Source organism: Scylla paramamosain, chromosome 46 (assembly GCF_035594125.1).
Source record: "Scylla paramamosain isolate STU-SP2022 chromosome 46, ASM3559412v1, whole genome shotgun sequence".
NCBI classification, from domain to species: Eukaryota; Metazoa; Arthropoda; class Malacostraca; order Decapoda; family Portunidae; genus Scylla; species Scylla paramamosain.
In genome coordinates this window covers 9,615,858-9,633,357 of record NC_087196.1, presented here as the reverse complement: position 1 = coordinate 9,633,357, position 17,500 = coordinate 9,615,858, and the positions used below count along the sequence as shown (strand labels likewise).

The 17,500-nt window shown below is 40.9% G+C and overlaps 2 protein-coding genes across 3 annotated transcripts in view; both read left to right on the top strand.

Moving 5' to 3' along the window:
- Nucleotides 1-5,673, top strand: part of LOC135094776 (histone-lysine N-methyltransferase 2D-like) — a 31,501-nt gene extending 25,828 nt beyond the window's left edge. Inside the window, 3 exon segments of the mRNA XM_063995136.1 lie at nucleotides 1-223; nucleotides 817-853; nucleotides 1,477-5,673. The exon segment at nucleotides 1-223 is cut by the window's left edge and continues 97 nt beyond it. Coding sequence (XP_063851206.1) covers nucleotides 1-223; nucleotides 817-853; nucleotides 1,477-2,102 — 886 coding nt within the window. The 3' untranslated portion in view covers nucleotides 2,103-5,673.
- A 9,304-nt stretch (nucleotides 5,674-14,977) lies between these two features.
- LOC135094814 (uncharacterized) overlaps nucleotides 14,978-17,500 on the top strand; it is an 18,035-nt gene continuing 15,512 nt past the window's right edge. For both annotated transcript variants that reach the window (XM_063995220.1, XM_063995218.1), the window contains exons 1-5: nucleotides 14,978-15,136; nucleotides 15,264-15,347; nucleotides 15,847-15,967; nucleotides 16,248-16,361; nucleotides 16,645-16,764. In XM_063995220.1, the coding sequence (XP_063851290.1) occupies nucleotides 15,268-15,347; nucleotides 15,847-15,967; nucleotides 16,248-16,361; nucleotides 16,645-16,764 (435 nt within the window). In that variant the 5' untranslated portion in view covers nucleotides 14,978-15,136; nucleotides 15,264-15,267. The remainder of the gene's footprint in view (nucleotides 15,137-15,263; nucleotides 15,348-15,846; nucleotides 15,968-16,247; nucleotides 16,362-16,644; nucleotides 16,765-17,500) is intronic.

Genomic DNA, 17,500 nt, shown 5'->3' with positions numbered 1-17,500 from the left:
CACCCCTCCCCAGTCTTCCTCCTCTTCCTCCTCCTCGCCCTCCTCCTCCTCGTCTCGCATGACCCCAGAGAAGAGGAAAGGAACAGAGGCACGAGTGTAGAGGAGAAGGAGGAGAAGAGGAGGAGTTGTGAGATGGAAGGAGGAGGAGGAGGAGGAGGAGGAGGAGGAGGAGGGAGTTGGTCTTCCTCTATTTGTGGTGGTTCTTCTATCACTGTGGGGACAGGTGAGTGATCTTCTTCTTCTTCTTCTTCTTCTTCTTCTTCTTCTTCTTCTTCTTTCTTTTTTTTAGATTAATCAATGTTTACTTCCTGTTTTTTCCTCTTCCCCTTATTTTTCCTCTTCTTCCTCTTTCTCAATGTTAATTATCTTTTGCCATTTTTTCCTTACCATATACAATTTCTTATTAATGTATCTTCCTCTTCCTCTTCCTTTTGATCCTGTTCATCATTCACAGTACAGAATTCAAGGATAGATAGATAAAAGAAAAAGACAGATAAATAGATAGATAAATACAATAGATTCAAATTATCAACACAGTTCTTTCATTAACAAAAACTTCTTTACTATAACCAAGTATGAGAGAGAGAGAGAGAGAGAGGAGAGAGAGAGAGAGAGAGAGAGAGAGAGAGAGAGAGAGAGAGAGAGAGAATTTCAATATATGTCATTATTTATAGACAATAGATTATTTTTTTTGCTGTCTTGTCTATGTGTGTGTGTGTGTGTGTGTGTGTGTGTGTGTGTGTGTGTGTGTGTGTGTGTGTGTGTGTTGCATTGTGTAGCGTTGTGTTCACCCTAAGCCTTCCTCCCACTACCCAGGTGTGTCAGGGAAGAGACCCATCCCTCGTTTGCTCAGGTAGGCAGTCCAGGTGAGGGGACAGAGGAAGGGGGTAGGTGAGGGGAGGGGAAGGGGTGGTGGGGTAGTATTGGTTTTGATATGGTTTATTGTGCTTTATTTTTCACACACACACACACACACACACACACACACACACACACACACACACACACACACACACACACACACACACACACACACACACACACACACACACACACACACACACACACACACACACACACACACACACACACACACAGCACCTCATATTCAGCACTCTAGCCCAGCACTAGTTCAGCAACACTGCAGCAGCAGCACTTGTTAGCTCAGCACCCACACCACAGCAGCACGCCAGCCACAGCTCAGCACTCAGCACCTCACTGGGCCCTGCATGTGTGTGTGTGTGTGTGTGTGTGTGTGTGTGTGTGCTGGCCACCACACATGCAGCAGACAGCTTCACACTTCACTTTGTTCTTCTGTTAACATTTCACAGTGTAAGCAATATGGGATTACATCATGTTTGACTGCTGTGTGTGTGTGTGTGTGTGTGTGTGTGTGTGTGTGTGTGTGTGTGTGTGTGTGTGTGTGTGTGTGTGTGTGTGTGTGTGTGCATCTACAAGGCAGCGTCTCCTTGACAGGTGCCCTGACGGCGGCGCAGCAGCTGGTGCGCGGTGTGGAGCAGCTGCTGGACGCCGAGATGGCAGACTTGCGGCGCCGCACAGCCGCAGCATCCTCCCGCATCAGACTCCTGGGGCGGACTGAGGATCCGCCCCACTCTGCGCCTAGCCCCGCGGCACCCACGCCTGCACCCACACCCTCCATTTTGGAGAAGGATGGCCCCGGCCACAGCCACGCCCGGCTCAAGCCACCTAGGGCAGTGCGGCCCGGTCCTGGGGAGGGTGGCCGTGCCCGCAGCGAGCCGCCACTGGCTGCTGAGGAGGGCCTGTACCGTGCCCGCTCTTGTCCTGGTTTGCCCCGCAGTGCTGGTGCCCAGGAGGAGGCAGGGCCACTGCCAGATGTGCAGCTTGTGCGCCTGCGTGGGCCGCGGGGGGAAGCGCCCCGTGCCCCGCCGCTCAACCGGTACTCCTGTGGGGCGCTGGACGGGCCACCACCCCCTGCCGCTGCCGCTGCTTCTGCCACCTTTGAGTCGTGCCCAGACTTTGGCAGCCTGAGGCAGTGTGTGCGGCGCGGTGACTCCCACCACTCCTCCTCCTCCTCCATCTCCTCCACCCACTCCTTCACCAGGCTGCTGCAGGTGTCCTGAGCCAGCCCCACCCCCCCACCCCCACCCTGTGACCCCCAACCCGGTGTGCCCCGCCACCACCACCATCACCACCACACCAGCGCAGCCCCAGCCTGTACATACTTAGAAATACTGGACGACTTAAGTTATTCACCGCAGGGAAGGAAGGAAGGATGGACGGGAGAGTGTACATAGTGATGGTGACCATGTGTGATGCTGGGGCTGCACACACACACACACACACACACACACACACACACACACACACACACACACACACACACACACACACACACATATGGCATAACGTTTTGTGTACTTAACCTTTAAAGAGAGAGTGAGTGAGGCAAAGATTGGACACACACACACACACACACACACACACACACACACACACACACACACACACACACACACACACACACACACACACACACACACACACACACATTTTGAATCACTATATAAGGAAACACATGAAAAGAATTGAGAAGTGTGTGTGTCTATGTGAGCAACACACACACACACACACACACACACACACACACACACACACACACACACACACACACACACACACACACACACACACACACACACACACACACACACACACACACAACCATGTAATTATGGGTGGTGTGCTTAATTGAATATTATCAAATAATAATAATAATAATAATAATAATAATGATAATAATAATAATATTAATAATAATTTTGTCTATACTTATATATATTTATGAGAAGTTATTTATATGATCAAAGGACAGTGTTTGTTTGTGTGTGTGTGTGTGTGTGTGTGTGTGTGTGTTTGTTTGTGTGTGTGTGTGTGTGTGTGTGTGTAATTAGATTAATGAGACTTATCTATTTCTTCTCTTTCTCTCTCTGTCAGAATTACTAGTGGCGTTAATTAACAGTCTGCTTTTTTATATCATTTTTTTTATTTATTTTTTTCTAATGCAAAGGAAAAGAAAAATGAAAGCAAAGAGCTTTTTTTAATGCAGTTGTGAATGTTAATTTTATTTTTGTGGTTTCAGGAAAAATCCAAAGAAAAGAAAGCGATTTTTTCCTGTAGTTGTGAGTTTGGGTTTTATTTTTTGTTCTTATGGGAAGAAAATCAAAGAATGGAAGAAAAAACGTTAGGAAAAAAATTAATGAAATACTGAAAAAAAAAAAGTTAGGAAGTCGTCACTAAAATTGAAGTGAAAGAAAAAAAAAAAAACATTTATTATCCTCATCCAGTAGTGAATGTTTTATTTTTGTGGTTATGACAAGAATAAATGAAAAGAAAAAAAAGTAAGGAAAGAAACAAAATATGAAAAAGGCAGAAACAGTAAAAATGAAAACAAGAAAAAGTATTAATAATTTCTTCTCATTATTATTACCTCTTTTGGTCTTGGTATTAACAATATGCATCACTTTCTTTTATTATTATGTTTTATGGAAATTTATATGAAAAATGATTAAGTTTTGTTTCCAGTGATGTGATGGCCTGATGTCATTGCCTTTGGTATTAATTCATTTAGTTTTCTGTTAATGAATTTGGATAAGGAGCAAATGGAATTGTATTTCAGTGGAACCTCAGTTCTCAAACGTAATTAATTTTTGAATGAATGTCGTTCAGAATCCAAAATGTTCATAAATCACAGCTATTTTTCCAATAGGAGTTGATGTGAAATGGATTAATCTGTTCTCAGACACCAGGCAATTGCTTTTTAAACTTTTACAAGAGTACTCTGTGCATAACACCGTACAGGGAAGCCCCCGTTGTACAAGCATTTGATACACGAGGAAACGATGATACGAGGTGAGTAAATTATTGACCGTTTTCATTATACGAGCACAAAAAATCCGATGGCATGAGAATCAGTCTGGGGTGAGTAAAGTGATGAAGGCTGAGTGGGAGACTTGTAGCTGAGTCACCCCATCAAACTCTGTGCCTGCCATTTTCTGTCATTCCTCAGATGAAGTTGTTATGTTGCTAGATGAGTGTTGTGCTAGTTTTATATGTTCATGTACAACTAAATGAAGAGTAAATCTGCTGCATGGTGTGTTCCAGAAATGAAGGAGAAATCAAGCAAATTTTGTTCATAAAGTGATTTGTGAGAAAAGAAAGCTGTTTGGTAACTGAGGTTCCTTCATATTTAACAATGAAATGTTGTGTTATTATTATTTTCATTTTTGTTTCATCTATTTTTTAATTGCAAATTGTGAAGAAAGTATTGCTTTATTATTATTATTTTCGTTTTTTTCTATTTTTTTCTCTGAATTGCAACTGATGTTGAAAATTGGATTTTTCTATTTTTTTCCAATCACAACAAACAAAAAGAAAAGAAAACCAACAAGAAACACTGTGTTAGTGACAGAAACGTTATGAACTGAGCAGGACGAGGAAGTACAACAAACAAACAAACAAACAGACAGACATACAAATAAACAAAAAACGGTGATAATAAGTAAACAGACAAAAAAACAAAACAAAACAAAATAACAGCTTTCTTATGTTTTTCTTGGGTGATGTACAAACAAACAAACAAATACAAGCAATGGACAGTTTTTCTATGTTAGTTAAATGCACTTCTTCTCTTTCTCCTCCTCCTCCTCCTCTTCTTACTGTTTCTACTTTTTTTTTTTCTTCTCTCCTTTCTGTGTATGTATGTACCAGAATCAGTCTATCTATCTACCTATCTATCATTTTATTAAACTATCTATCTACTGTCTATCTGTCTATTCATCTACACTTCTTATCATCACAACTGAGGCTAATCCTGCAAAGAGTTACTGATAAAGATAAAAACAAACTACTACTACTACTACTACTACTACTACTACTACTACTACTACTACTACTACTACTACTACTACTACTACTACTACTACTACTACTACTAGGCATTATCCATGATCGGTGAGGCTTGATGCTGTAATATTACTAGTTAAGGATCTACTGCAAGACTTTCCCTGCTCGGATCCTTCGCGCCTTCCCTCTATCCCACCGCTGCCACCAATGCGAGGGAGAGAGTGAGTGTGTATGTGTGTATGATGAACTGAGATGATTATGTACATGGTGATACAAACTTAACCATGGTGTTTTTGGTTTATAAGAGTGAGTGTGTATGTGGTAAACTGAGATAAGTGCAGTATGTGTGATAATACAGACTTTTATATGTTTTTTTTTTTTTTTTTCCATGATTATTATTGTTATTGTTATTATTTTTTTTATTATGATTTTTACGTATTATGATTATCAAATTTTCTTCATTTCTCTTAATTTAATCTTTTATTGCATAAACGTGAAATTATAACATTGTAGAATCTGCACTATTATTATTATTATTATTATTATTATTATTATTATTATTATTATTATTATTATTATTATTATTATTGGTGGCAGCACTTTATTTATTTATTTATTTGCATATTTTATTTGTTTATCAAATCGCTTGGCGTGTGGGAAGGCGACAACACAAAAAAGCGAGGGAGGAGCAGGAAGTCTTCGTCTGTGTGACTACAACAAGCTGTAAAAAATTGACTTGTGACTTGTGAAGTTTACAGATATTTGGTGAATAAAAAAATGTTACTTTACCGAATTTTCGTATCATTGCGACTTATTTTACTTTACTTTTTTATTGTGTTTATCCGTCTTTGGGTCATATCCTGAAACACTTACACCCACGCCTCCACAATTTGAACAGGCTGTATATGAAGGGACATGAGTTTCTAAGTAATGAAGAATATGTTAGTGCTGGGTGCGCCTCTCTCTCTCTCTCTCTCTCTCTCTCTCTCTCTCTCTCTCTCTCTCTCTCTCTCTCTCTCTCTCTCTCTCTCTCTCTCTCTCTCTCTCTTGGACATATCAAAAGCTTTTGATAGAGTCTGGCATAAAGCTTTGATTTCCAAACTACCCTCCTACGTCTTCCATCCTTCTCTCTGTAACTTCACCTCAAGTTTCCTTTCTGACCGTTCTATTGCTGGTGTGGTAGACGGTCATTGTTTTTCTCCTAAATATATTAACTGTCCTGTCACCTGTCATCTGTCTTCCTATTGTTCATCAATGATCTTCTAAACCAAACTTCTTGTCCTATCCACTCCTATGCTGACGTCCTATCTTTCAAGAAGCATTCAGTTCACACAGGGAAACCACAGAACGCCTGACTTCTAATCTCTAAAATTTCTGATTGGGGCAGAGCAAACTTAGAATTGTTCAATGCCTCAAAAACTCAATTCCTCCATCTATCAACTTGACACATTCTTTCAGACAACTATCGTCTCTTCTTCAATAACACTCAGCTGTCCCCTCTTCTACAATGAACATCCTCGGTCTGTCCTTTACTTATAATCTTAACTGGAAATTTCACATCTCATCTCTACCTAAAACAGCTTTTATGAAGTTAGACGTTCTGAGTTGTCTCCGCCAGTTTTTCTCATCCCCCCAAGCTGCTAACTCTGTAAAGGGGCCTTATCTGTCCATGTACGAGTATGTATGCTTTATATGTATTGGGATGGTGGGTTCCACTCATACCGCTCTTCTAGACAGGGTGGAATCAAGAGCTTTTCGTCTTATCAACTCCTTTCCTCTAACTGACTGTCTTCAGCCTCTTTCTCATCGCCGAAATGTTGCATCTCTATCTTGTACCGCTATTTTCATGCCAATTGCTCTTCTGATCTTGCTAACTTCTTGCCTCTCCTCCTCCCGCGGCCTCACTCTACAAGACTTTCTTCTTTCTCTCACCCCTATTCTCTCCACCTCTCTAATTCAAAAGTTAACCAGTATTCTCAGTCATTCAGCCCTTTCTCTGGTAAACTCTGAAACTCCCTATCTGCTTTTGTATTTCCTCCTTCCTATGACTTGAACTCTTTTAAGAAGGAAGTTTCAAGACACTTATCCTCCTCCTCCTTTATTTGATTTTTCCATTTGTAATTCTCTGTGGGACCTGGCATTAAGTGGGCCCTTTTTTTTTATATATACATTTTTTTTGTTGCCCTTGTTCTGTGACTTTTTGCATATTGCCGAGACGAGGAGATTAGGAAAAATAAATGTTGATGAGCTGTATAAATATTTCGTTGATTACATACAGGCCAGTTAGCAAACATCCCTTATAGACCAATAAGATTACATAACGATAACCCTAAGTGGATGACTGGTATGTTAAAATATTACATAGGACTGAAGAGAAGTATATATAGGAGTTTAAAGGCAAGGGAAGAGGTTCTAAGGCCACATTATAATGAATTAGTTAGAACACTCAGGAGGTTAACGAGGAAAGCTAATAACATTTATGAATTAAAGGTAGCCAGCCAGGTGAAGACTGACCCCAAGAGATTTCATCCGGTATATAGGACGAAGAATAAAGAAATAATAGGTCCATTAACGGCAGCTGATGGGGACCTAGTTAGTTCTGGGGAGGAGATAACCTGCAGGAAATAGCGAAAAGTAGATTTTCAGAGCAGAAGAGAACAAGAAGCTGACAGATATTTCCATAACTAAGGAGATAGTGGAATAAAAGGTAGGCTAAAAAAAATTCACCATGACCAGAGAAAACATATCCCAGAGTACGCGAGGAATGCAAAGAGGTTATTTGTGAACCGTTAGTTTCTGTTTTCAGGAAATCGCTAGACTGAAGAGAGGTACCGGTGATGTTGAGGCAGGCAAATGTATCGTATCCATCTTTGGTTTCTACATGTGTACGAGTAGGGCAGAGGAGTGGCGACCGTTCACCTGGTCAGCGTCTATATATAGCTGCTGCAGGTATGATAGCTGTGTTCTAAAAATCTGCAGGAGGGCGGCCTCTATCGCTGAGTACTTGTCAGCTTCGGGAGGCTCTTGTAGAAGGTCGCATGTCAAGGCAACGATATCTGAAGGGATGGCGGCAACAATGAGCTGAAACTTGAGTGTCTGTGAAGTGCGCCGATAACCATGCAGCCTCCACGTGTGTGCGCCACGTACAAATAGTAGAAATATCGTATGTGAAAGCAGAAATTCCGGGGTCACTAATGTAGTTTCCTTGGCATGGCGTGTCGTACATAAGGAATTATAATATGCAGGATCATCATAATACGCGGTCCACGCCAACCCATCACCGTCATCCCTGTCCCCATTCGTGACGTCACAAACATGACGGCGTTCCCTTTGGAGGAGATGAGCTCCATCATGGCGACGGTGTGACGTCAGCCCGTCAGTCATCAGTCCCGCACACGTAACCAAAACAAGATGGAGCACAAGGACCTCCTCACCATTGCTGCTCTCTTGTTGCTGGACGACTCAGAACAGGATGAGTGCCCAGTTAGGACAACAAGACGAAGGAGACGGGCAGTATGGGCGCGGCAACGAGGCCGCTACGAGGAAAGCACAAGATTTTCATGGAGGCAGAGATGAGGTTTGATAGTAACAGCTTCCATGGAGCATACCAAATGACCTTTTCAGGAGCTAGTGCAACTAGTTGGTCCTCACTGCAGGTGCTCGAATACTGTGTGTTTACCACAGCCCACAGGATCAGCTGCGCTGAGGGTGCATATTGTGTGGTGTGTCGCGTTTCTAGATTCATTGATGAAGTCTTCACCTCACACTTTCGGAAAGAAAATATATTTAAACGTTTATTATAATAATATGATCTTATTTCTTTCTTTATGTAGAAATACTAACATTTCATTTTTATGATATCAAGGATATCCAACACCATCGATAATGGTCAACACCGCCGACGTCCCTCCATCAAACAATGAAATTTACTTCATCTTCGGACGGCGAGACGGCCGTGACCACAAAGGGTCCGGTTCCCTTGTAGCTCACCATTTGGAACGTCATGGACTGGTTCGGGGTGACAGCAACGGTCTGGTGTGAACCGCGGTTACTCACGCTTATTGAGGGTAATATAACAATACACAGAAAAGTACACACGTGCATGTGTGTACCAGAGTGGTCAGCGGTTCACTGCCGTCGGCCTAGGGTGTAGGTGGTGGCTGACCTGACCTCTAGGAGTCGACTTCACTTAGATGGTCAGGTGATTACAGGCTTAGTTTTGGCCGGGTCAATACGAGCTTAGCTCTGATCAAGCATGAGCTTGGGGATCAGCACATTAGCACTTTGTGTGTGTGTGTGTGTGTGTGTGTGTGTGTGTGTGTGTGTGCACGACAACATAATTTCATATAGCACCGAAGTGGTCTTGACAAGGAGGGGGATCGGTGAAGACAGCGCCTCACCTGTCTGTTACCCCTCCTGGCTGCTTGTGCGGCGTCAGGTCCACCAGTGCCTGCCTTGTTTTCAAATGTTTGGGTTGCGTCATCCATGAATGTTTTCATGAAATTCTGTTTATCACCGCTCGTGGCCAGCTTGGCGATGTGATCTTTGATGACACTGCATAAGCAAATAGGTACAAACTTTATTTAGCAAGAGGAGGCGCCTTCCGCACTCCAAGCCCAAGGGAATCTGCCCTATCCACGTGCCCGTCGCCTGAGAAGACTACATCCCTTTAATAGAAACATTTGAAAACTGTACAGCCTGTTGAAATAAGACTGGTCTACTACGTACTTTACATATCTGAAAGTGTACATGAGTGTAAAGATGCACAGTGGCACTAGCGTTGGGCCACATTCAATAAAGGCGTTTTAGTAGTGGTCCGCCACAGCATACACTGCTTCACAACTTAATACTGAAAACGAATCACAACCCCGCTGTCAGGCGACAGGCGCCACCTGCCTTGAGAAAAGCTGTAGTGTACATCATTGAAGTGACTCTTGGTAGTAATTCCATAAGATACAGGAAGAAATATATTCCTCTGTAACTGAAGGTTCTCGATCAGTTTTCTTGGGAAGAGAGGTTTTCAGGGTGGCAGCAGTGCAGACAGACAGACGGACGTGAGGTGTGTGGCGGCGGCCTGCGGTCGTTCGCACGTATGGATTCTGAGCCAGTTCTAATTTTCTCCTTGTTTTAGCTTCATATACTCGTTGATTAGCTGATGAAACGCGTTTGCCTTATGGGCGCAGAAAGGCAAACGCTACCCTGGGTGCGTGTGCTTTCGTATGCCTTGCAGTGACACTGCTGAACACATAGGTGGGCGTCATCGCGATAAATTATCGCAATATCGGGTTATCTGTTATCCGATAATTAGTTTCCATGTTATCAGTTCGTCAGTATCACCGATACTTTTGGTTCAAACTAGCGATAATCGATAATTTTAGTTTTGGAACATGAGCAAGTTGAAGTTTTAAACTTTCAAAATCAAATATAGTTGTTTTAATTAAAACAGTGCTTTTCATTAGTAAAGAGACAAGATAAACATTGAATTTTAATTTTTTTCTAGGAATTTTCTAAGTTTTCTAAGATAAAGATTTAGATCTATCGATTTTGTTTTTATTTAAAATATCAATATTGTTGTCGCTAGTATTGAAATTTTGGATTTATTAATTTATTGGTTATCGGTTATCGGGCGATACAGTTATTGCCAGTTATCATATCTATTGTCGCCGATAAAGTTATCGTTATCGATTTATCGGTTATTTATTTATCTTTTTTTTTTTTTTTTCGTTATCGCGCCCAGCTATAACTGAAAGCGCCTTAAGTGTAGAGGCAATGTGCACCAGCGCTGGGCAGTTCTCAAACACTTCACGGTCCTATCTAGATTACTTCTGACGGCTTGTGGTGGAAGTCATCGGGTTTTCAATGATGCTTTCGTGATTGGGTGACAATGTAACAAAGATTCAGTACCTTTACCACTTTTGACAAACCTAATTGGAAGTTATCGGAATTTGCAAGGATATTTTCCAAGTCACGGTCAGGGGGACTGTAGGGAAGACCGGGGTGATCTGTGCCACTTTTTACTTTTGGCCTTTTAGTTCTCGTGTCTTTTGGCTGAGAAAATTATCTGGTGTACCCACACAAGCTTAAGGATGTTGTTCATATTGCACGTGAGCGCCAACTTCTCAGGATTTGCAGAAGTGGCGTGGGTGGTCCGCAGACATTTGTACGCCCCATTGGGTGAGTTGTGCCAACACTGGGGTGTAAGTTGAGCCAGGTGGCACTTTTTTTTTTTCAAAAATATGAAAATGATTTACTCTTTTTTTTCTCATGCACACACAATGTTCCATAAAATAAAAGTCAACAACTTATTGCAGACTGTCCTTTTCATAAATGAACGTCAGTGTTACATTTTTTCATGATAAACAAAATAACTCTTTACTTTATCGTAGTAAGTTTAAAATGAACTTTGATTGAACAGTTTCTTATTATTGGTTGCTTGATCAAACCAGAACCTGAATGGGAGATTTATGAATCAAAGACCTGAAGGTCCACACATCCCACAGTATTGTTTGGGTGCCTGCCACTCTTATCAAGGCTGCACCTGAACACAAGATGGTGGGGTGGACGCACAGACCCACCCACCAGTGGTGTTTGGCTGGGGAGTTTACAGATCATCTCCTCCCATGAAAAGAATGCTGGGTCATCTACATTTGGAACCAAGCTGGTTTCCTCAGAATCAATTTTCCGAAGAAACTTCTTCAAGAGGACGCCTTCAGAGTCATCTAATAAAGCTATACTCGTGACTTGACTACTAAAACATGACTTACATAAGTACCCTGCATTACCTTTGCCACAACACAAATGTTGATGGGCAAGAGATAAGTACCCTGCATTACCTTTGCCACAACACAAATGTTGAGGGGCAAGAGGTTCCATGGCACGGCTCACCTCCACCCTGAGCGGCACAGATTGCTCCACCCTGACACCTTCCAAAGTGCAGGTCAGCGCATCTCTCTAATGCAGACATGTTGAAAGAAACAGACCATGATAAAAGACAACTATATACTCTATCAAATGTTACATTTGCCTTCTTAGAAATATATACTGTATGTGTACAAAATATCAACAAACATATATGCTTGAGATCTAGTTACGTACAATGCGAAAAAATAGTTATTGTTATTATTCTTTTTTTTTTATTTGTGCCAAGAAATTTCTTTCGAAAATCCTGAAGCCACATACACAACAATTACTTTTGACTTTTAACCGTAAATGACACGTGCGCCTTACAAACAAAGTTAAGCAGGGAGGATGTGGCAAGCTTGGCACGACTTGCCCTGTGGCACAACTTCCCCTGTTTCCCTATGAGGCCCATTCACACACACGCATCAGTACGTGGCGTGGCAGTGCGTTTCAGTTCAGTGTCAATGAAATCTGTGACGCTTCAGTGACGTCTGTTCACACACATCCCTAATGCGTCAGTGAAATCAGTGATTTACAAAATGCCAAAGTTTTCGCATGTTGAATTGCCAATGATTACCATATATATATATATATATATATATATATATATATATATATATATATATATATATATATATATATATATATATATATATATATATATATATATATATATATATATATATATATATATATATATATATATATATATATATATATATATATATATATATATATATATATATATATATATATATATATATATATATATATATATATATATATATATATATATATATATATATATATCACTGATGTATGTGAATGTGCCTTAATACGTGTCAAGACTGAAAGAAGAACTGTGTTCTTATTTATAAAACACTGAAGGTCTTATTCAATATAAGATAAGGAGTGATCGAACGTCATCATAATTGGAAGTTAGGTGTGACATGGAAGAGCATGATGTCTTGGTGGAGTGATGGAGCATGAGGCACGTGCCTGACGACCAGCCAAGCCATTATGGATGGCCAAGCGCCGCTCACAGAGAACATAAGAACATAAGAACATAAGAAATAAGGGAAGCTGCAAGAAGCGACCAGGCTTACATGTGGCAGTCCCTGTATGAAATATACCTACCTATTTCCATCTATTATCTCCATCCATAAACCTGTCTAATCTTCTCTTAAAGCTCTCTAGTGTCCTAGCACTAACTATATGATTACTGAGTCCGTTCCACTCATCTACTACTCTATTTGAGAACCAATTTTTTCCTATCTCCTTCCTAAACCTAAATTTTTTAAGTTTGAACCCGTTATTTCTTGTTCTGCCCTGGTTGCTGATCCTAAGAATTTTGCTTACATCTCCCTTGTTATAACCCTTATACCACTTAAAGACTTCTATCAGGTCCCCTCTTAACCTACGTCTCTCTAAAGAATGTAAATTTAACAGCTTCAACCTCGCCTCGTAAGGAACACTCCTCGTCCCCTGTATCCTTTTAGTCATTCTCCTCTGTACTGATTCTAATAGACCTATATCTTTCCTGTAATGTGGGGACCAGAACTGCACAGCGTAGTGTAGATGAGCACAGCGTAGTCTAGATGAGGCACAGCGTAGAGGTATGGAGCGCTCTAAGAATAGTCCAATATTTACCATTTCCACAGGCAGGCACCAGTTGTTATTTTACTATTTGAAACTTAAAATTCACTTGTTTTAGCAGCACTCGTCACTGGTGCTGAGGAGCTCAGAAGTGGTCCCGAGCCACCTGTAGCATCAAGATCAAGATCAGGCATAAATTTTTCTTCATTCATCTCTTTTATTAAAATGTCTCTACAAGGTTGAATATAAAGCCATAATCCGTTAAGAACAGCCAATCAAACCCCCCAAAAAACAACACTGGCTTGGGGATATCATACCTCGACATTTAAACACGCTTAAACATTACCGTAAAGTTGTGCCTGCCTCACTCGACACACACTTGTCAAGAAGCATGCATGCCACTTGTGTGCAATCACTAGATAACTACTCGTAGCAGCCAAATTACACATATTACTGTCGTAGTAACAGTAGCAACAGCAGCAGTAGTAGTAGTAGTAGTAGTAGTAGTAGTCACCAGTGGCAACAGCAGCAGTAGTGGTAGTAGTAACAGTAGTAGTAGTAGTAATAGTAGTAGTAGTAGTAGTAGTAGTAGTAGGAGGAGGAGGAGGAGGAGGAGGAAGAGAAGGAGGAGGACGAGGAGGAGGAGGAGGAATACATAATCTTTTCCAGAACACATTTTAATAATTTTGTAAGATGATAATAATTAAATATAGATGTACTTATATTCAATTATGTCTAAAGGAGATTTACAGTTATTTAGTACCTATTATTGTTCTGTGATTCTGTTTGATTCTTCCTCCTCCTACTATTACTACTACTACTACTATTCTATGCACTCCTAACCTTCCTCTCCTTTCCTCCTCTTCTTCCTTCTACTACATCACCACTAGCAACAAGATTTACACTGGATACTACACATAGTCTGCAAACACCTCCTCCTTCAGACAGACAGACAGACAGACAGACAGAGGGCAGCAAATGGTACGATATAGCACTGCTGGGGACTGGGTTTTCCTTCCGTGGCACCGTGATACTGAGAGAGAGAGAGAGAGAGAGAGAGAGAGAGAGAATGGTGAGATAATGTTTCCTAAAAGTGCAATAGTAAGAAAAAAAAATGATATGGTTTCATTGTGTCATTTATATATACATTTTTTTTTTTTTGTAATTTCCCGCTATTCTTGATTTTTCTACGCAATATTGTGAGCTTGTTGTGTTTATGCTCGTCTGATAAGAAATGAGAGTTAATGTGCGTGTGTGTGTGTGTGTGCGTGTGCGTGTGTGCGTGTGTGTGTGTGTGTTTGTGTGTGTGTGTGTTATGCAGATCAAGTTAGTAGCAACAGGTGGCATAGCATTGTTTTAGCTTGTGCTGCCTTCTCTGTGCAATAACTGTTTCAGCAGGATGGGTAAGAGAGCGTCTTTGTCCTTCACGATAAATGAGACAAATCAATTTTAAAAGACCAGACATTACAAGCTTGAGTCAATCTTGTCAAAACATATTTAGATAAAAGAAAACAGAGAGAGAGAGAGAGAGAGAGAGAGAGAGAGAGAGAGAGAGAGAGAGAGAGAGAGAGAGAGAGAGAGCAATTATCGATCTCGCTGCCAGTCTCTCACACATATATTCCCTCACTCGCTTGCTCTCGCGCAGACTGGCGGGCAGCCGTGGCGAGCGAACGTTCACGCATCCCTCTCCCTCTCTCTTCCTGTGTTACTCCCTGCCATAATCTCCCACTGCATCTACCCTTCACAAGCCAGTAAGGTAAGCACCACCACCATTATTATCATTATTATTATTGTTCTTGTTATTATTATTGATTGAAGTATAGTTACCACACAGCTCTCTCTCTCTCTCTCTCTCTCTCTCTCTTTCTCTCTCTCTCTCTCAGCATAATGGAGGGAGAGGAGTTTCGCCAAGCTTCCAAGGAGATCACTGACTTTATCATCAGTTATCTGGACAACATCAGAGACAGGTATGCATGAACTTTAAATCCTTATCAGTTTGGGCTACCGTCTGTCGCGTTGGGCTGTTTTGGACAACTCCTTCGGGTGTTTGGGCTATTTTTGGACTTATATTGGATTATGCTGTGTTTTGTGTTGTCCAGTATTTATTTACCTTATTTTTTTTAGGGATTTTATGAGGTTTTATTGTTTTTCTTTATGTGAACGTGAATCCGTCTTTATCACGTCACCGGCTCATAATGAAATGCTTAACCCTTTCACCAAGACCACAAAGATGATTGGCTGGGTCCTGAAGAGTGTTTATCCTTTTAATAATGCAGAAATCATGTTAATCTGTCCCTGCAACCGTAAAAAAGGATAAATCAATTAAAAAAAACACCCTTAAAAACCAGTCAGTGTACCTTCAACTAGAGCCTTATGAAACAGTGAAGATGAGGCACAGAATAGAGATCATAGTATTAGCTTGTCTGTCACTCTCTGCCATACATCTCCCTCTCTTTCGCGATAAAGGCGTGTGCTGCCGAAGGTGGAACCCGGTTATCTGCGCCCCCTCCTACCTGACGCGGCGCCTGATACCCCAGACTCTTGGCAGGATGTGATGAAGGATATAGAAAGGGTTATCATGCCCGGGGTGAGTAATGACGTGTGGTTGTGGCGAGGCTGTGAAGTGGTGTAGTTAGGTTAGGCTGTGGTGGGGTGTGGTGTGGCTGTGGTAAGGCTGTGAAGTGGTGTGATGTGGTAATAATGATAATAATGATAATAATAATAATAGAATAGCGAAAAAAAAAGAGAAAGTGAAAAATTATTATGATGTAGGTGTGGCTGTGGCTGTGATGAAACTAATATGACTGCTGTGGTGAAATTACTGTCGCCTTTTCACCCACCGCTAACCTGCTGGCGTTCTCCCTCAGGTAACTCACTGGCACTCACCTCAGTTCCACGCTTATTTTCCTACTGCCAACACCTTTCCTTCTATTTTGGCGGACATGCTAAGTGCTGCTATTGGTTGCATTGGGTTCTCCTGGGTAAGTAATAGTAGTCGTCGTAGTAGCAGTAGTAGTAAAAAGGTCATATTTTCTTTGTTTATTTACAGTGTCTCTGAATTTTTAGCACATTTCTTGTCTCTGTTTCCGGCACCCCTTTCTCTGTCGCCTCCTCTGTTTATATCTCCTTCGCCGTTATGCACATGTTCCCTATCTCCTTCTCTAAAGTAAGGACCAAAGACGTTCTTCCTCACGGTGCCTCAGCTACTTCCTCCTCACGGTGAAAGTACAGTATAATGACAAAAATCCTTCCTCCACCTTCCAGATCTCGTCGCCAGCCTGCACGGAACTTGAGGTGGTCATGATGGACTGGTTAGGGAAGCTGATTGGCCTGCCTCCTGTGTTTCTGGCGTCCTCAGGTGGTCCAGGTGGCGGCGTGATACAGGTGAATATTAATTAGTGATTTTGTCTTGTTTTTGCGTGTTTTCTGTTTGTTTGTTTGTTTGTTTGTTTGTTTGTTTGCTTTTTTGTGTATATTTTTTGTTTTTTTGTTGTTGTTGTTTATGTTGTTGTTGTTATTATTATTGTTGTTGTTGTAGTTATCATTATTGTTATTATTATTATTATTATTATTATTATTATTATTATTATTATTATTATTATTATTATTATTATTGTTATTATTATTGTTATTATTATTATATATTGTGTTGTTGTTGTTATTACTATTGTTGTTGTAGTTATCATTATTGTTATTATTATTATTATTATTATTATTATCATTATTATTATTATTATTATTATTATATATCGTGTTTGTAAATTATTTTTTTATGAGATCGCTTTGCTGTCTCACCTGGAGAGTCTTACAAGGCCACAGAGATAATAAGCCTGGTTCTCACAAGTGTTTCTCCTGTTAATGCTGAAATCTTCTTAACCTGTCACTAGAACCATAAAAAACACCCATAAAACCCTTGCAACCTCAACTAGAGCCTTTGGAAAGTAGCGGAGGTGCTGCGCGGAAGTGTTTCAAAGTACGATCTGTCTTGGAACCCATCTCTGGAACGCATATGATGTACTTCTGCGCCGCCTCCTCTGCACTCCAAATGCTCAGTGATGATTAAAGTTACAAGTGGCTTTTAAGGAAGTTTTTACAGTCCCGGTGACAGATTAACAAGATT